This window comes from Melampsora larici-populina, assembly GCF_000204055.1.
Source record: "Melampsora larici-populina 98AG31 unplaced genomic scaffold MELLAscaffold_179, whole genome shotgun sequence".
In the NCBI taxonomy this organism is placed as follows: Eukaryota; Fungi; Basidiomycota; class Pucciniomycetes; order Pucciniales; family Melampsoraceae; genus Melampsora; species Melampsora laricis-populina.
Window position 1 is genome coordinate 1 of NW_006768942.1, and position 20,934 is coordinate 20,934.

Sequence of the window (20,934 nt, forward strand, 5' to 3'; positions counted from 1 at the left end):
ACGTGCAGCAATTACTTTTGGGTTAAAAGTGAGCTATCTTCTTTTCATCACTCTATTTGTGCTTAATGACTCTGAGAAAATATCATTTAGGTATTTCTTAGTTAAATCAACTACCAAGGGAGACTATGACATCTGATTTGTAAATCGTTAACTTGAACCCTAAGGAATCACAACCGAATGTTGTAATTTAAATATAAGGTTGAGTATTTGAACCAGAGGTGCGACATTAATTGAAGATGACATAGTGGTTCAATTCCATCAAAGTGAATGCAGGAGTCTGTATCATGGGCAAATCATCATACTGGACTGGTTGTAAATCAATCAAATTTTCATTGTACTATTCAAGCACTCCAGGTTTACTAATGTATAATTTACAATTTAGTTTGTTAATCTAACAGCCAAAAGCAACCAAAACATTATTTGAAATCAACGGTGTCAAACGAATTTGAGGAATTGCATTAAATATTTTGCTTTAGTGGATGTGTATGTAGTAAAACTGTTTATTATATTTAGAAACAAGTTATTTCTCGTGAATCATTGGAAATAATGCTGCAATACATAGGTATTATTGAGGGGTATAGAATTTTATGTCATTGCTTTCAGTTCAGTTACATCATTAATCTCAATATGATCACACCATTTGTGCAATATGGCTTTAATAATATATGGTGTATATTATTTGAAATTTAAATCACGCTACCAATGCAACATGATCATTGATTGATTACAAGCGCATGTTTGCTGTTTCCTTTTCTTGGAGTGATACAAATTGAAATGCAATGTAATGTATGTCTTCTGAATCAAATTAACTTGAATGTAAATTGAATTGCACTACCAATGCAACGTGATCATTGATTGATTACAAGGACTTATTTGCTGTTTATATTCCTTGAAGTGATTCAAATTAAAAATGCAATGTAATGAGAATACATTTCAATGTGATGCATGTGATCGAATTAATATTCCCTTGAACGTATCCGCAGCACTGCGGTCAGACCTTTTAGTTTGTGTTGTTTATATTTTCTAAGACATTTAAGTTTGAGATAAACTTTGTGAATTTGAGTACCAATGCCTCATAGGAACACATTGGGAACACAACAATATAATTTGTAATTAAGTTATAATATTTTCATCAATTAGTAATAAGTGGGAGTGAGCCACGCAGCTTGCAAGTTGTGACAGTGGTTCCATTAACTTATGATAAGATAAATCTATATACGTCAACAAGGTTTACCTTCAGTTGATATAGTTTTGATTATTTTGTTTCTTGGCTGTTCACGGAGAGTTTGTGTATTACAGGTGTTTGTTGTGTGTAGTGCTGTTGGGTATGATGGCTTATAAAAGATATCATTTTGGATTTTATTTGTGCATGCATGTGGAATCCCTTGATGCCATAGGATTTCAATGTCAAAAATGACAAGACATCTTTGTTAGTTGTATTTGGTTGATTAACCATCATCATATTAGTTTTTTGTCGCTGTAAAAATGATATATCACGTTTTGATGTCTTGATTCTCCTATCAGACTCTTCAGGATCCGTGTTCATTACAATTTGTTGATAAATCCAACCGCAAGCTTGTGAAAAGGGAACGAATTCTTCAGGGACTGCCAAATCACCATCAACTTCTATTTCAATGTTATCATGAATAGTACTAGACGAGATGTGCTGTAAGCCTTGATTGTAAATAGTTTCTAAAGATGTATATCCATCCCGAATTTGTTTCAAGAGGGTAGGTTCGTCCGTCCAGTCGGTTGAGGTATTGAATCTGCAGCACATGCCGTGGAGAGCGCGGAAGAGGCCATTGGTCTCATTCCAGATATAGTGCTTGGACTCGGAAACAAGATCCCACTTGATGATTTCGGGCGCAAAGTACGGATCTTGTGAAGATACCTGCATCAGTCTAGGAGCTGGAGTCCATTGATGTTATCATCAGTTTCACAACAAGAGCAGGATAGTGAGGTCAAACATTACTTACCACCTCTCAAGTGCCACAGAAAGTCGTCGTCCTCCCCGAAGGACTTCATCATCAGGATATGAGGTTCCAGGTCTTCAAATGTAGGCTTGCCTATCTCTGATTTCGCGTCATAGCTCCATCTGGACAACAGGAACTTGATGGGCCTGGAAAGTGCTTCACCCCAGTTGAAAGAGCTGTTGGTTATCAACTTTTCCATCTTCTTGATGAAGTCCGCCTCAACCTGGGTGATTTTGGTGGTGGTTTCTACGAGGGAGACAAAATAAAACATCAGCCTTGATGCATTAGGGTTCAATGTGATAAAATGAGACAGAAGAGGCCGCCGAATCACAAAAAAGGCGGTCCAAACATTATGATTACATGAATCTTGTGGCTACTGATAAAGCATAAAGTTAGAAGGCCGCCGGAAGACAAATTTGGCGACCCAATAAGCCCACAAGGGTCTCTGAGGACACCTAGCTGACACAAAAAGGTCCAAGGAAGTAAAGAAAGATATGCGACAGAAGGAGTTGAGAGGTAGGGGCCGCCGAAATATAATTTTGGCGGCCAATGACAGCTCCATCTCATAGAGCAAGCAGGCACTACCAGAGTTGAAGTACTCATGGTGATGGAGAAAGAATGAAAAGGGTAGGACGATGGAAATATGTGCAGAGGAGGGTGAAGATAGGAATAGAGAGAAGAATGTGAGGCCGTCGGAAGTGAGGAATGGCGGCCACGTCTGAATGAGTGGAAAGGATAGAAATGCATCACCTGTGATGTCCACGTTCTTTCTAGCAAAGATTGAGAATTCACTCTCTGGAACTTTGTAGACAGCGGGCTTCTTGGGTTTATCAGCGTCACTCTTCTTCGCCTTCTTGATAGCTTTAGCTTCGACAATCTCCTCCTTTTTGCTTGGCTGATCAACCTTAGGATCATCCTCCGCGGTGACAAACTCGGTACTTTTGGGCTGGCTTCGAAGTTTCTTTGATGGGCGTTTCTTCTCATCATCATCAGAATGTCCTTCCTTGGCTTCTAAGTCGAAGTAAATCGCGGGGTTGATTTGAGTAGTGACAGCTAAAACAATCAAATCATCAGTCTTACTTTGAATAGTCGTGATATGAAGTGAGAGACTTTACCCTTTGCCTTGCCCATAGGAACTTTACGCTTGGTGGCCACATTTCGAGGGCGGTTGTTGTCGTCCTCTGAATCAGAAACCACAATCAGGGCTGAGGTGATTTGAATTTCCGGTTCATTGGAGGTGATGAGACGGTCCAGTTCGGCGGCTTTTTGATCCAATGAGAACTTCACCCTGGCCAGACTGCCAGTCAAATCATTCACCTCCCCTTCGATGCCTTCTTTGTTTTCGTCCAATCCCTCTTCCGCCATCGTGGTTTTGAGCCTTTGGTAAGTCCTGGCCACTACTCAATTGATGTCAGCCCGAGACCTTCATGTGCCTAGATAACTCAATACTTACTTTTGGCATATTGTTCACGCTTGAGCTCAATGAGCTGCTCTCGATTGAGGCCAGCTTCGTCACCTTTGGACTCGGACTACAACAAGCCACTTTGAGTATCTCGATGGAAGAGAGATGAGATACGACATGTACTCACTAGTGGTGGTTTTGATGCTATATCCTTCTTGAAATGAAGGTCTTTCAACGGTCTTTCCCCATCTTTCATGATTCTGTCCAGAAACTGAGAAAGTGCGTTTGTGGGAATGTCAGCTTTGATTCAACTTGGTAGTTCAACTCTGGCACTTACATTATTGAGTTCGGCCGGATCCTTACTAACTTATTTTTGAGACTAATATATGAAGAGGTTGTTAGGTATCTTTGTGAGCTAACAAATTGGAATATGCGGTCTGACCTTTGAATCTTTATCAATCTGAACACCGGGGTTTTTGTTCCCACTGAGGACTTCATCGTTACTAACCTACAATTTCAATTATTGTAAATACTATTGTTAGCTCACTCTATGATATATAGGACTTACTTTGTCCCCTGCAGGCTCTTCAGATGTGCTGGTGTCCATGTCCATCATCACTGAGTCCTCAGCCTGTTGTTCAAAGTGTAAGTCAGCGTTTTCTTGATCATCTTCATTGGTGTCAGGGCTATAAATTCTGCTTACCTGTTTCTTGGAAGATGCCTCCAAAACATTAGGATCAATATGTTTCGATGGAAGTTGAATCTGTCCATCTTCTTCCAGGTTCTGTTTAAACATAGCGGAATGAAAGGCATGGGGTCAGTTGAGGTGTGTTAGAGCAGAGAAATAGCCGCCGAAACTGATTTTAGGCGGCCTTGAGGAAGCCTACATACCTCTGGCCTGATGGTTGGTTCGGAAAGAGATTCCATGGGTGAATCGCCAGCTTGCATGATTGATGATTGCTGTTGAAAGCTGTTAAAATACATCGAGGAGATCAGTAATACATACTCAAAATGTGTAGGTATCAAAACAGGATGTCCAGGCCGCCGGATTGATAAACTGGTGGCCGTGATTGAAATCTTACTCACGTTTAATATCGGGTGATCTGAATGTGAATCTATAGAATGAAACAATTGAGATAGAAACAAGGAATTAGTTTGGATTGGGGCCGCCGTTTCAATTTTTCGGCGGTCGAATGCTAGGTCAGTGTGGTTGAATTGAATGTGGTTGGTTATGCTTGTGAGGTTGATGAGTGATGAGGTAGTGGGAGGTGATTGGTGAAGTTGATGAAATGTGGTTGAGGTAGTGGACAGGGGTTGATGTATGGTTTGATTCGAATGGGGTGGGGATGGGGCATGGTAGAAAAACGTAGGGAGCCTACACATGTAGTCAACTTACCTGCGGGTACGGGGCTTGGACCGGGTCGGGTCGGGGCGGGGCTAGCGGGTCGGATCTAAAAAATTCCAGAAATGGAAGCTGGAAGATGATCAAGGTCAGGAATACCTGAATTTATATGCAAAATTTGTCAGATAGGTTAGGGCTAAGTTGTCAGCATCACCATTGTGGTTGCAAAGCTGCGCAGCTGCGGATGCGGACCTGTCCTCGAGTGTCACAGTGTATGAAGGCTCCGGACCCGGACCTGGTCCGCCCCGGCCCTGGCCCTGGCCCCGCAAGGAGTGCCTGTTACCCTTGTCTCCTCCTTACAAATGTGTGGCCGCCGAAAATGAAATTCGGCGGCCATACTGTCTGTCTCAACATGTGTTTGTTTGAAGGATTTTTAACTACATGGCCGCCAAATTAACATTTCGGTGGTCAAAAGCAAGTGAGCCCATGGAATGACCAAAAGCCTTAATGTTGTGGCCGCCGAAAACCATTTTGGCGGCCTTCCATTCACATGGATTACCCCTTCTAAGGCATATTGTGGGGAGGGGTGAGCCGTGAATTGTGTGGGCCCCAGCTCAGTAAGGGTCTTTCTTGGTAGTGTCATGGTACAATAGCTGGGGGGAAAAGGACCCAAAGAATTGAGATTTGATCATGTGGAGGACATCCACGTGATTTTCTTCTTCAGCGCTTTGTTTTTTTGTTTACTGACATTGATCTTTGGAGGCAAAGAACACCTGATGGCAGAAGCTATTATGGTTGCGGCTGATGTTACTTGTACAGTGCGAGGTCCAAATGTACAATATTTTTTCCATGTACAGTATTTGATCTTATTTCCATGTTGAGGGAAGATGAATGGTGTGGTGTCCAGCATGGCGTGCAGGGTGGGGGCTAAATCAAATTCGTCTACGTGGTCTGCAAGTGATGTTGGTCGTTTCCTGGTATTTCCAACTTGTTTATATATTGGTTGGATATAATTCAAATCCGTCGAATCATTGTGTGAACAAAGATCTCTGATTGCTAATTGAACAACAGGGTGATTTAAGATATATGTAGACCTACACATGGGGTATGTAACTTTTAGCTCTGGTAAATATTTGGATACAATTATTTATCATATTCGAGATATTGTTTTGCATAGAAGACTCAAGTAATAGATGTGTCAAGCTTCTTCACAATCTATGCGTATTCCAAGCATAACGTGGTTTCATGTTAGATGTGATGGCCATATCTATTGTCTCATTGGAAGTGATTTTCCATTACGTCATTGAAGAAACCCAGATGGCTTACTGGTTGTAACAAGTAACATGCATCAAGCAAGTTACTTGATGGTAAAGTTTATGTTGTGATGACATGTGTTGAAGGGTTTGTGTGAAAAACATATAATCAGCATAAAATTGTACATCCCTATTTACAATTTCATGCTGATTATATGTAGTGAAGTGTTGATTGATAGTGTAGAAACAATATGAATTCAACTTATTTGTGTTAAATTCAAGACCAATATTGTCTTCATGTAGTGGTATTTAATCTCCAATATAACATGTTAAATCAGAAGGCCAATGATCAAATTTTACTTATAATTTCTAAATGTCTCTGAAAAATTGTATATATGATGTTTATGTTAGTTCATTTATTTTGATCCATAAGTTTTATGTACTGCAGGGATGTGTCGTGGGTGTGGGCGACTTGATGTGACCATCAAAGGCCAAGTTATAACTTTGTTCATTTGGAATACTAATGCAGCATTGTGAATGATTGGCAAAAACCGGAATGCTTACTGTTTGTTTTGTGAAATTTTGGACATCAGGTTAATCAACACATAATTATAATTGCATTCTTGGTTTAAATCAGTTATTTTACTTTTAGAAAAGTCATGAGACAATTTATGTATCCAGGGGGTTATTTATGTGAAGTAGCACATTGTTTGCTTGCTTGCCTATAATTGACTATAGGACACATTGCTTTGATTCCAAACAATGTATGTGAATTAGTAATTAGTTGTAGAAAACCAGTTACCATCCTTGTTTGCAGGTCAAGGTAAAATTGATATAACAAGTCTCATGTTTTAAACCATAAAATAGGGCTTAGCATTTGGTTGCAAGTGTTTCAATTTAGGTTCCAGCGGTTTGACACCTATCAGTGTCTTCCAATTAGTAATGGCATGGAGGCAACCACTTACACTGACATTGAAATGTCATTTTGTTGTGTAGGGTTAGGGTTATTATTCCTTAATCTTCTAACTGCTAACCCTACATGTATTGGTTCTGTGGGCAATCAAGCCTTGCCTATCAATTTATGTCATTTGACATTATTAATGGTTATTTGTTATGAATTACAGAAGCAATGGGCTTTGGGGGATCCACATGACCCCATTGTCAGTTATTGTATGTCACGGAGAATAGCATTAGGAGGTTGCTATTGTCTGTAATTGTCAGTTGGGATATCAATCTGGTGATGAATGTTATATCAAGCTTTGATCGGACTATTGATGCTTTGGGTTAGGGTTTGAAGATTTACTGTGTAGGTTTTCCTTTGATAGTTAAAATACCAGAGGGAAACTATGTTTTCATTAACAATAATGAAACAGAGGCCAAAGGTGTCATCAGTGTTTATTGTTGTTAAATTAGAACACGGATGTAACATTAATTGAAGAGGTTCTCGTGACTTCCTTGTTACTTCATTTGCAGAGATACTTTTCCAAATGATGTTTTCCATTGTAGCAATATGTTATTGTTTGTTAATTTGGATACCAGTGCCACGTACTAATCCATTGGAAGAACCCGCGTCCATTTCAGGTTATTTCATTTCATTGGATTTATTTCAATTAGTGGTATGTGGGAGTCCACCACACCACCAGAGAGCTGTGACGATACTTGACGTACGATTAATTGTGATCTGTGTGAAAGGTTTGTCTTTGATTATTTGTATGTTAATTATTCCAATGATCACTGGGCAAGTTTGGTTGAGGAGTTTTGCATGGCTTTGTCTATGCTTATTTTGCATAAAGCCTGTGCTTTCCGAGGTTTTTAACGTGCAGCAATTACTTTTGGGTTAAAAGTGAGCTATCTTCTTTTCATCACTCTATTTGTGCTTTATGACTTTGAGAAAATATCATTTAGGTATTTCTTAGTTAAATCAACTACCAAGGGAGACTATGACATCTGATTTGTAAATCGTTAACTTGAACCCTAAGGAATCACAACCGAATGTTGTAATTTAAATATAAGGTTGAGTATTTGAACCAGAGGTGCGACATTAATTGAAGATGACATAGTGGTTCAATTCCATCAAAGTGAATGCAGGAGTCTGTATCATGGGCAAATCATCATACTGGACTGGTTGTAAATCAATCAAATTTTCATTGTACTATTCAAGCACTCCAGGTTTACTAATGTATAATTTACAATTTAGTTTGTTAATCTAACAGCCAAAAGCAACCAAAACATTATTTGAAATCAACGGTGTCAAACGAATTTGAGGAATTGCATTAAATATTTTGCTTTAGTGGATGTGTATGTAGTAAAACTGTTTATTATATTTAGAAACAAGTTATTTCTCGTGAATCATTGGAAATAATGCTGCAATACATAGGTATTATTGAGGGGTATAGAATTTTATGTCATTGCTTTCAGTTCAGTTACATCATTAATCTCAATATGATCACACCATTTGTGCAATATGGCTTTAATAATATATGGTGTATATTATTTGAAATTTAAATCACGCTACCAATGCAACATGATCATTGATTGATTACAAGCGCATGTTTGCTGTTTCCTTTTCTTGGAGTGATACAAATTGAAATGCAATGTAATGTATGTCTTCTGAATCAAATTAACTTGAATGTAAATTGAATTGCACTACCAATGCAACGTGATCATTGATTGATTACAAGGACTTATTTGCTGTTTATATTCCTTGAAGTGATTCAAATTAAAAATGCAATGTAATGAGAATACATTTCAATGTGATGCATGTGATCGAATTAATATTCCCTTGAACGTATCCGCAGCACTGCGGTCAGACCTTTTAGTTTGTGTTGTTTATATTTTCTAAGACATTTAAGTTTGAGATAAACTTTGTGAATTTGAGTACCAATGCCTCATAGGAACACATTGGGAACACAACAATATAATTTGTAATTAAGTTATAATATTTTCATCAATTAGTAATAAGTGGGAGTGAGCCACGCAGCTTGCAAGTTGTGACAGTGGTTCCATTAACTTATGATAAGATAAATCTATATACGTCAACAAGGTTTACCTTCAGTTGATATAGTTTTGATTATTTTGTTTCTTGGCTGTTCACGGAGAGTTTGTGTATTACAGGTGTTTGTTGTGTGTAGTGCTGTTGGGTATGATGGCTTATAAAAGATATCATTTTGGATTTTATTTGTGCATGCATGTGGAATCCCTTGATGCCATAGGATTTCAATGTCAAAAATGACAAGACATCTTTGTTAGTTGTATTTGGTTGATTAACCATCATCATATTAGTTTTTTAAAGCGAAAAATTAAGAAATGGAGAAAGGCAGATGAGTTGCTGTAAGTTCCAATGTATGAAAACCAATTAAATTGGTTTTGGTATATTTTATAATAGCTTCAGTGGTATTGTTTTCATTTGGAGGTGTTTATGTCACTGGACCGTCTCAATGTAATTATGTCATTTGAGGCATTTTGTGCGTGGTGTGGTTGTGTAGGGGGTTTGATGTGGAGTGCACTGCCTATACGACTATCATTCCAATTTTACTTTGATAATGTAGAATTCTGATGGAACGTACCAGGTGATTGGGGGGGAACGCATGAGTTACTTGTTTCTTTGTCAAAAAAACTTGTTTAATTGTTATGGTTGTTTTAATGAATTTATTTCTTTAATTTTAATTCTCTAGTAGTAATGAAACTTGATATGTGTTACGGGTTTGGCTTTTGTGTAGTGCTTTGGAGTAGGAGGTTTAACGTCTAGTGTGATGGCTTGGGAATTATAACATATAAATTATTATTGGCTAGTATCAACCTGATTCCTTGTTGTTGGTTGGGGTTACTTGAAATCTCTCATATTTGATGTATTTATTTTTGTAACAAATTATGTATCATTTATGGTATATCAATGAAGTTATTCATCTAATTTCATTTGGGCTAAATATGCAATATGATTTTGGGGAGGGGAGTGGTAATGTTTGGGAGGGGAGTGGTGTGTTGGGGCCGTCGGGTGTTGAAAGCAATGCCTGTAGACATTATGTGTTTTGAATTATCATTTGTGATTTGGGAATGCCAAAGAATTCATCAAATTGAATGGCATGACGTCCTTCTTTCATTTTCTTGCAGTCTTACTTGAGTTGATTTGTAAACTCCAACTCGTTTTCTTGGAGTTTGTTATCAAACATGTTAATTAATTTATTTTGTTGAGATTGATTATGATAATGAGTTGTGGTGAGGTGATGTGTAGGCAGATTGATGTGAAAATTGATGGTTGTACAAAATCTATAATATAGTTGTTTGCTTATTAAATGAAAATATAAATGCAACTCGATAATTCTTTGGAGGAAACCACCTGAATTATCTCATGTATTTGAGTGTTTCTTAGTTTAGTTGTTCTATTTCAATTATGTGTACATTGAAGAAAACCCAGGTTGATTTTCTTGGAATCATGTATTGTGGTTTTATTATATTTCATAATTGTCCTGGTTTAATTTCATATGTTGTGTATTTTGTCCCTGTGTTTTCTTACTGATTGTGTATGGTGGACAATTTATGTGGAATGTGGTGTTGTGTAGGTGGTTTGATATAAATTGCCATAGTTATAGAAAGATCTGATGGGCACACAATAGTCGAGTACGAGGGGTTTTGTTTGTAGGGAGATTGGTTGATGTGATGGTTTGGTGTTATATTGCAGGCGCTGCGCGCTGGGCTTTCAAGGAGTGATCCTTGCAGTGTCTGAAAGTTGTGAAGGCCATGTGTGGTCCCATCCAGTTGAAGTGTATTCAGGGATGTGTTGGGGGAATGCATGGGTATCAGCATATTTGTGCGCCTGATTCAGGTTGCCCGTCTTTAAAAGCATAATATATTGAAGTCACAAATTGTTGTATGGGTGTAGTCAGCAAGGTGGATTCAGCATTGGCAGAGATTCAAGAGAAAAGGGGGTAATTTGAGTGGCCGCCAAAAATGAAAAAGGCGGCCTCATGGATAATGTCTTCCTATGGGATTTATGATCATGTCAGGATGGGCCGCCAGTTTCCGTTTTTGGAGGCCTTGGCTTCTCTTTGTGTGTGTGGTAATTTGAAGTCAACATACTGGTTGTGTCCAATCAAATCAGGACTCTGATTTGATTGAGAACGGTGGGGTGAACAAGGTTTATTTATTTTGCAGTGATGATGTAGAGGGGACTTGATGGCCAATGCAGGCTATGGAGATTAAATGTTTGTTAGTGTAGTATACCTGTTTGACAGAAATGTTTTGTGGAAGGGCAGACAACTTGGTTTTTGTCTAGTGTTCTCACAACCTCCTACCTGTGTTTAATTATGTCCTAATTGACAATAATTTGGTTGCTTTGATTTTTTTCCTTTGGTGTTTGATAAAGTGTTGATGTATATCCACATCTGTGTGGGGTGCTGGTGTTGTGTAGGTGGTTTCTTGTGACATGCAATGGGTGGGTATATACATATTATACATATTTTAGGCATCTTTAGGTACCAATGCAAGATTATCAAGCATTTCAGAAAGGCAGAAGAGCTCCCTGTTTTTTCTTCGTGATGTTCACTGGAGGGTCATTCTATTTGATAGTTATGACTTCATGATTATATAAAATAAAGGCTCTTCAATGAATCAAATCATTTCTGGAAAGGTCTTGAATGGGGTGGTAAGTGGACTAAACTACTGTACATGATAAAGTACTACAATGGGAGCGTAACTATTTGGCAAAAGCAGTCCATCCATGTAACATAATCTCAGCCGCTTTTTGGAAATTTTTAAAACAATGAAATTAGCTGAAAAGATGTTTGTTGAAATCTTCTAATGACTGAAGATTTTGTTTTAATAAACCAACAGAATACCTCAAGGGCTATGGGAGGGCGGGAGGCCAAAATAAGACAAGATGGTGGGATTTAGTGAGGGAAGTGTGATTGATGAAATGGTAAACATTGGGAGAGCTTTTGTTTGACCTCATTCCTGACAAACCCAGTAACCATGAGTACCTAGGAAGTCAGTACTGTTACATGCCCAGTTTGATTATTGTCATGCCTTCCATTGATGACAAGTTACCAACCGACCCAAAGTTGATGGTGTATTGAATATTTTATAGAACTGATTTACATCAGTGTAATCATGTATAACGGCATATTTTGGGAGCAGTGTTGTTGGTAGGGGGGTTGATGATGAATGCAATGGCTATGGGTCTTGTATTGATCAATTTTTTCTTATGATTTAGGAAGCCAGTGCAACATAATTTTTCATTCCAGAAAGCCCCTTATTAATTTTTTGTGTGACCTTTTTGTTATATTTGATATGATTTTTGTAATAGTGTTTCTCACCGTCTATTGATAATATTGTCATAACTCTTTATGCAATATGATTTTTAGTTTGTGTGTAGTGGTTGTGTGTAGGCGGAGGGATGATTTCTGCAAAGGCTACAGATATTATATCTGTCCAATTGTTTTTGGTGAATCTAAAATATAAAAGAAACAGGGGAATTCTATGGAGAGAAGGAGCCGACTTTGTTGGGGTATTCATCTGTTTCACTTTATTGAACTGTAATGAATGTGTCTTATCATGGAGCGTGCAAAAGTTCAGGACCCTTAAGAACTTAGGAGTAGTTAGTTGTCTTCAAAGTACATACTTAAATCAACTTTATTGGTGGTGGTGATGTATAGGTGGGTAGATGTCCTGTGCAATGGCTATAGAGGTTGTATCGGTTGAGTTTTGTCTGTTAGATTGGGAAACCAATGCAATGTAGTGAATCATTTCATGGAAACATTTGACTTCCTGTTTGTTTTCATTTATTTGTGTTGTTTTATTAATTTTTAGTATCATCTGAATATTTATGGACTACTTTTTTCTGTGTTGGTGTTGTGTACGTGATGCAAAGTAAATTTCACAACATTACAAAATTATGTCATGAAATGTGTATTGTTGAATTGGCGTATTATCATGCACCATGATAATACATGCACATGCGTGTGATCCGCGCTGCTTCCTTGTGGCTGCTTTTGGTGCAATATTTTCCAATAGCAGAATTCTTTTGTGTAAAACGATTTACTTTGGTGTTTGTATTTCAGCTAAATTAGTTTGCTAACATTCATCCATCAAACAATCTGTGTAATTACGGCATTGAAATTTTATCATTTAGAATCCTATTTCTTATGTCAAGATGCTGATGCGACATGAGATGCGACATGAGAAATCATTGATGAAAGGGAATTGGAGGTAGATACGTAGTATCTATCCTGATCATATTGGTAAAGAAGTCTAAGTTGCTGTTGGTAAATCGCTTATGTATTGCTGGGGGTCCTAGGGAAAAACACACAAGCTCTGGGTAAAAACCTTTACTTTAGAGCTTTTGTTTGTTCTGAATCAGATTTATTTATTCTTTGTATTTATCTAGCTTTGGTCAAAGCATTTATTTTTGTGTGTGGAGGTGTAGTGATGGTGGATAAAAGTCTATGCAATAGCCATAGACACTGCCTTTTATCTTTCATTTCCTAATAAAATAGGAATGCCACGTCAGGAGAGATAGGATAACACCATTGCGACGTAACCAATTGGTGACAAGGGCCAACTGACTTGGCTTACTTGATGTGTGATATTTGTTAAACCTTTTCAATGTGTTTTGTGCTAGTTTATGAAGTTGTTAATTTGTGGTTTTTACAACAAGTAGGATATTTGGCCAGTTATGTACAAAGTGTTTATGTATGAAGGGTGTGTTGTGTGAGCAGTGTTTGTGTGTGGGTGGTTTGATGTAAGATGGATTGGCTATGGGGGTTGTATGATTTAAATTTTTGTTAGTTGTTGCTGGGAAATCAAGGCAACAAGGGAATAATTTGGAGAGACAACATGAGAACCATGTTATGCCAATCACTCTAATTTCTTTTAATTTATATTCAGTATACTTTATAAAAAAAATTTTGTTAGTGGATTTGTTTTTTCTCATTTGATTTAATAAATCCTTGAGAACACGAACTTCCGCGTTGGTATAGGTGCTTGATTTTTTTCATTTTGGTTGGTGGGTTGTGGGTGGTTTGATGTAAAATTCCATGGCTATACACATTATATTGTATGAATGTTTCTTTGTTATGTCAGAATACCAATGCAGGGTAATAATTCATATATCAATTGAGTATTTATTTGTTATTTCGGAATTCCAGTGCAGGGTAATACTCTGTGGAGTGAACCAGCATAACTTTGGTGGGGTTTTGTTTGATGGAAAGAGGCTCGTTGCTTGTTCCAATGACATGGACATGTCGGCCAGGCAGGGGAGGTGACACGCGTTGTTGGATGGGACCTTGCCGGCCTGGTAGTATTACTAGGGTTTGGTGGGTAGTGATGTTGTGAAGGTGGTTTGTTGTATGTTGTGTGCAGTGGCTATTTGTATCATTGATTATTGCTTAGCAATTTCAAAATAGCAGTGCAAGGCAAGGTAGTTTAGAGGAAACTGCATGACTTCTTTCATATTTCTTCTTCTTTGTATTGGGTAGTTTAGTTATATGGGTCTTTAATTTATTTGTTTATTTTGCTTCTTTATTTTTCCTGTTTCAAATGATTTGTGTAATACAGGTGTTTTTTTGTAGTGGTGCTGTGTGGGTGGTTGGATATTCAATGTGATTGGTGTGCTAATTATATCATTTTTATTTGGCTTTGTTAATTTGAAATACCAATGCAGCATGATTAGATTTTAGAGGGGACTGCATGACTTGGTTGTTGCAATATTTTATGAAAACATTGGATTGTAATTAATTTTATGTGATCGTGGTTAAGATATAGTTTTTATTGGATCAATTTGTTACTGCAACTCTGATCAACGTATTTGTGCATTAATTATTTTCCATTGGTGTTGTGTACGGTTTGGTGTATGATGCAGTGGCTAGAAAACTGTATCATGTGGTTTGGCTTTGTTAATTTGTAATACCAAGGCAAGGCAAGGATTCATAAGGGAAAACCACCTGGCTGCTTGGTGATTTCCTATTCTCAAAATCTTTAAAATTAGTTTTAGTAAATTTTCTCAACATTTATGATTTGGGGTGGTAATTTCACTGTTTGTTTTGGTTGAGAATACCATATGACACTTTGGGTCTTTCAATTGGTTGAAGTCTTTTGATTTAGTTTTGTTCTATTACGGGTGTCTTCAATATATTGTTTCTATTTGAATTATTTTACTATCATTTTCTTTAATCAATGTATGAATTATGGGTTTCTATTATGTGTGGTGGGTGGGTGGTTTGTTGTATAATGGGAGGGTTATTGTAATTATGATTCAATTTTTTTTTTGCAATTCAAAATTCCAATGCAGCAGGGGAAATCATGGGAGAAATTTGCCTGCTTACAATGTTTGAATTTAGTTTTGTTGTATGTCAAAATTGGTTTTATTTTGATGTTTCTTTTCAATGGTACAGCCATTCCAATATTGCTTGTCACTCCGTATTGAAAAAGGAAAAGTGAAACCTAAGTTTTTACCGGTGTTTACTTGATAACACTCCAAACTTGGTTGTAATTCAAGGAAATATAGCCAAATCCCAGGTTTTAGCTGGTTAAGACTTAGATTTCAAGCGCACAGATTTTTTCTTTTTCGGACAGGTGCAACAAGCAATATTGGAATGGCTGTATATCCTAGAAGAAAGTTGCACACCTTACGTGTTGTTGCATTTTCCTAGTCTTTCAAGTTACTTTCATTTGATTTTGAATTTTTGTTTGGTTTACTCGATCTTGATTATGTTTTGTTTTTGGATTTCTGTCAACCTGTCTATGATGTGTTTTGTTTGTGTTTGTGTGGATGGGTAGGCGTTGCGATGAAAACAGGGATGGCTATAGGAATTGCATCCCTTGAATCTTTGTCAATATGGAATGGCAATGTGGTAGACTTCTTCGAGGAGGCCAAACAACTTGCTTTGTTTTCATAGAATCATTTACTTCAGTGATTTGCTATTTTGACATTTTTTTTTATTTATTGTTCCTGTTTCAATTGGTTTGGTTATCTTGAGTTGATCACAATATTCAAGGATTGGGGGTTTTGTGGGTGGCCAGCTGGGCGGATGACATGGTTGGTGGTGTACTGCGGCGCGCTACGCGCTAGCCAAACAGGGAGTGGTACATGGGGCTTCTACCGGTTGTGAAATACATGTGCCAAAATCCAGGTTATATAGTTGCGGAGGTGTAGGTAGAACAACCAGGATATTAGCATATTTGTCCGTCCAAGACTGCTTTGACCTCTCTATAAGCATATTACAATGAGATGAAGATTTGACCTGCAGGGGGTCTTTGTTCAGGAGGCAGGATTCAGGCTACACAGAGGGGCTTTGTCAAAATGACCAATGTGGTTGGCCGCCGTAATTGAAAAATGGCGGCCCAATGAATCTTGTCTGTGTTTGTCCACTCGGGTTTGTGTGTTCAAGGCCGCCATTTTCAATTTTAGGTGGCCTTGCCTGGTCACTTTGTGCTGCTGAAGGCCGCCAAAATGCATTTTCGGCGGCCATTGGTTTTCTGTTTTTAGCCCTTTGAGCACGAGCGTACACCTTTTTAGGGGCTCCGGGCTCCAGGACGGCCAAAAGTGTACGCTCCCGCTAAAAAGCGTACACTCGGTACCATCCCCCCGCCCGGAGGGCGGGGGGGCGGGTGCTATGTGCTGGTAGGAATGATAAAACTGTGTCTCTAAGGGTGAACTCAAAATAAAGCACAAGAGTAAACTGCAGGTCGGACACAGGTCTGAAATCCTTTAAAGCACTGAGTTTTTTTGTAAATGGAATCAGGTGTTTGTGGCATATGAGAGTATGTGATCTTTTGGTTCCCACAACATTTCATTGCTCGGAGCCATGTTTGCAATGGATCATGTGACTTGGCTTCAACTGTCAGACGCAATGGGTTTATGTTTGGTGCAATTTTTGATCCAACATTTTGGTGGTGGCATCGGTGGGGCCTTGCCTTTTTTGAGTGTCAAACAGAAACACAGCAGGCGCCACATATAGCTCAAGATTGTAGTGTGTGAAAGTTGTGCTCGGTGGAAGGCCAGTCTGTGAATAGTTGCATGAATAGTGGGTGCTCTTGCGTTGCCTTCTCAAGAATAGAAGTTATTTGTAAGTTTGTGGGTGGGGGTTTGTATTGCAAATTTTTGAAAGGTTTGTTTCAGTGCAATCGGTTTCAGCTTGTACATATTAAACCTCTTCAATCACCTCGCTTGGTTTGGAAATGCAAAGGACTTTCAGAGTATTTGAACAATTTTGATTTATGTTTTTAGTGCCACAATGAGCACACAGTACAGCCTTGACACTTGTTGGAGTGGTTTTTGATCAAGCTTGGTACTGATATTATCAGTGCGGGATTGCAGCAAGGGTATTACAAGTGTGGGATGTGCGTGGCAGGACGTATACGTTTGCATTGCACCATCCTTACATTTGAGCTCCGAGATTATTATATGTTGCGGAAGATTGAACTCATCTGCCGTACTCCCTTCATCCCTGGCGGAACTTCATACCCGCTGCAGCACAGCTGGCTCTACGATGCGTAGTACATGTACGCCAGTTTGCTAGTTGATACGGGAACTGGTGATATGCGTAGCACGTCTCCAAATCTGAATTGCACAACTAAGGGGTTATGACCCATTTGTCACCAAAGCTGACGCTTTGGTGACAACTTGACCCGCACGTGGAAGGGACATTATGTCCCCAAACCACAAAGCTTGGGGACAACTCAGCTGGCGTGAAGATATCACAGCCTCAGTGTCATTGATGCACAGAATGTCACCAAATAATCAGAAATGGCGACAGCTGAGCTTATCAAGTAGAAATGTCGCCAAATTGCGAGGTTTGGCGACAAATCACCGTTGAGGAAGAATGTCGCCAAATGTTGCCATTTGGCGACAAATCACGCCTGATTGGGTTTACAGGGAGCAAATGTCGCCAAATAAATATATTTGGCGACGTCTGCGCGGCCTAGCGTACGTGTCTAGGGGCCCTAAAGGCACAATGCTGCGCCGCACGTACGCTCTCAGCCAAAAAGCGTACGTGGCGTACGTGCATTGTGGGCGCTGGGCTCCGATGTGGTGGTTAGCTCCTCATTATTGGTGACTGCGCCGGAAATATTTTTCATTATCCCCCGCAAGCCTAACCCTAAGCCTAACCCCTAAGCCTAACTCCTAAGCCTAACCCCTAAGCCTAACCCTAAGCCTAACCCCTAAGCCTAACTCCTAAGCCTAACCCCTAAGCCTAACCCTAAGCCTAACCCCTAAGCCTAACCGTAACCCTAACGCCTAAAGGTGCGGCGTTGAATGCTAACCCCTAAAGGTCCGGCGTTGAATGCTAACCCTAAGCTTCTCATTATTGGTGACTGCGCCGGAAATATTTCGTGGTCTCCTCCTGCAATGATATTCAATCAGCATTCGAGAAGCATAGGACATCTGGTCGCATCGGCTCAAAAAATGCGACTCTTACCTCATTAGCTTCCCTCGGCTGGACAGCTGGTGGACTGGCTTCCTCTTCACCCGGGGCCTCTTCATCTTCTTCCTGTGTATCAGAAATATCCGCATGTCAGCTTCGTGGCAACACTATCCGGAAAACCTGACTCACCTCGCTGTTACTGCCGTCTCTGCCGGATCCCTCCTTACTACTCTGATTGCCACGCTCGTCATCTCCGGCAGCCTTAGCTGCACCCGCTTTTAATGAGCCCTGTGTTAATACAAATGTCAGTATAAAGACTCCAGTGGTTTCATAAAATTATATGTGGTTCACTTACTGATTCTTTGGCCCCTGTTGCCATTCTGCTGCGGAGGTCTACTGAAGCAGCCCTTCTGTAGTGTATAAATCAACGGTCCTGCTCGGTATTCATTGTCAGCTACCTGCCACGGTGATCTCGTTGATCTTTTACAGGGAATACACTTACCATGTCGTCGTCTCCGTCTACACCTAAAGACATAGCCCTCGGAGACATACCCGTTGATGCACCCTAGATATTCTCACAGTCAGCGTCGCAATTACTTCAAAGTTGCGACCTCGAAAGGTTTCCTAACCTTCAGTTTGTCCACCCGGCTGCCTTTGGGGTTTGTTGGCGGATTAGGTACACTCACTGGGACCTGTTCATGTGAAGCAAATACGTCAGTAAGTCGCATCAAACCAGATAATGCAACCTCGACGGTACCTGGTGGGTGTCTTCTTCTCCACTTGGGGCACGAGTGCTCTTTCGTGATTCCTATGCAAAAGTCCCAACCGTCAGCTCTGATATCAAGGTCGCATCTAACACGAAAATGCGACTTACCTGCGTCAAGGCCATCTGGATACCTGCGGTGTTGACCAGGGTGCGTCTCGAATTGCCTCTCTTGCCGGCCTGCTTGGTTTACAAATATAATCAAAGGTGTAAGTCTTTTTTTTGCTGGATTGAGCTTCAGAGATACTGAACTGACCATTTTGTTTGTTCCCGCTTTTGATCTAGTATTGAGTTGCTCAGCAGTGACTGACTCTTCGTCTCGAACACTGGCTCGATTGCCAGGCGTCGGGGTATCTGGACACTCTTCCCGAGCATCCGATGGGACTGGCGGTATTCGAATGCTGATATTCTGTAAGTACAAACAATGCAGGGGTTGTTTTAGTTATTCTATTCGACTTCTGTATGTGATGTTACAACATGGGACTTACCTTGCTACCTGGGGCTAACTCCTGCTGGATATCTCCCGGCGCTCCACTGCTGCTTTGAGATGATCGGCTACTGGCCGGTCCGGACTATGAAGGCCAGAAATAAACATGTCAGCATCAGTAAGTTGCATTTTGTGACTAATTGCAACTCTGATAAAATTACTCACTTTGCTGGTGTGTCTCATACTGAATCTGATTTATTCTAAGGTTATCCATTCCGAAGAAAGTTTGAGAAGTGTCAGTTTTTGAACTATTAACCTGTTACCTCATGGTATCGAGTTGTTTTCTAGACTCAGTGTGTACCAACTAATGTGTTGATACCTGTACTCAAATGAAATGCAAATCGAATGTTGATTAGTGAGTGATTGGTCATGGATGAGATGGTGTGATATATTTAAGATGACTTACTTGTTGAATTCTGCTAGGTTGAGGTGATTAGTGGATGTTATATTGGTGAGTGAGGTGGAATAGTCGAGATGTCAGTGTTGTTTTGTGATTATGGCCAAACGATGGGGGTTGATGACTTACTTGAGGTCCTGAGAATATCCTAGGCTTCGTGCAATCAATCGATTGGTGGGGAAACTACATGATTAGGGAACCAATTAGCTGACATGGCTGCTCTAATACATGGTTGGAATCATCTTACCTGAAGATGTTCGTTGAGGATTGCTTGGTTTGGAGGTTGTTTGAGGATGAGAGTGGATGGATGGTAGGATTTGTTGATGATGGAAGTGGATGAATGTTTTGGAACTCTTGAAGTTGGTGGTCGAGTTGAAAGTTGGAATTCGAACTGGGGGTTCGGATGAACCGAATCTTTTCCAAGCGGTTATCATCATGTTAGGTTAGTGGTTAGGTTTCATTACACAACACTTGCCCTAACTGACCCATTACACTTACATGTACCTTGTGATTGGTGTAATGTCTGTCACATGTAAATACATACAGCTCACCCGTGTGTCGAACTCACGTCCGCCGAGTCATCAAAAATCTAAACGCGCGTCTTAACCGCTAGACCAACAAGACTGATGTCATACATATAGAGTTATACATATGTTGTGACCCTTGGACACAACATATTTGGTGTCGTGGGTCGCATCTTTTATGCAAATGCGACACACACTGCACTTTCTATTGTTGCAGGGGTTGCATTTGCTGCATGTATGCAACCTCTGCTCCTTTAAATGCAAATTTGACATTTGTTGTTGTTACTGCATGTGTGCAATGCGCTGAACGTCGCATTTTTGACTTCAATGCGACCTGTCCATTGACTCATGGTACCTGTGATGGCCTCATTTCATGCATATTCTACCTGGGGGTCGCATTTTTGGCATGAATGCGACCTGCAGAAGTCAATCTC

At 39.7% G+C, this 20,934-nt stretch overlaps 2 protein-coding genes across 2 annotated transcripts; both read right to left on the minus strand.

The window, feature by feature from the left end:
* Positions 1–2,554: 2,554 nt before the first annotated feature.
* MELLADRAFT_86123 (uncharacterized protein) lies at positions 2,555–4,934 on the minus strand (the record flags this gene model as incomplete). The annotated part of the gene is made up of 13 exons (XM_007419405.1): positions 2,555–2,571; positions 2,724–3,026; positions 3,089–3,373; positions 3,427–3,489; positions 3,563–3,635; positions 3,713–3,733; positions 3,818–3,883; positions 3,944–4,006; positions 4,079–4,149; positions 4,267–4,345; positions 4,462–4,490; positions 4,772–4,826; positions 4,932–4,934. 13 exons carry the CDS (start codon positions 4,932–4,934, stop codon positions 2,555–2,557), a joined length of 1,128 nt encoding a protein of 375 aa, XP_007419467.1.
* Positions 4,935–18,320: 13,386 nt separating this feature from the next.
* On the minus strand, positions 18,321–20,558 carry MELLADRAFT_70106 (uncharacterized protein; the record flags this gene model as incomplete). Its single annotated transcript, XM_007419404.1, has 11 exons — positions 18,321–18,455; positions 18,519–18,617; positions 18,832–18,894; positions 19,016–19,137; positions 19,204–19,501; positions 19,581–19,664; positions 19,986–19,998; positions 20,106–20,159; positions 20,224–20,390; positions 20,475–20,499; positions 20,545–20,558. 11 exons carry the CDS (start codon positions 20,556–20,558, stop codon positions 18,321–18,323), a joined length of 1,074 nt encoding a protein of 357 aa, XP_007419466.1.
* Positions 20,559–20,934: the final 376 nt, after the last annotated feature.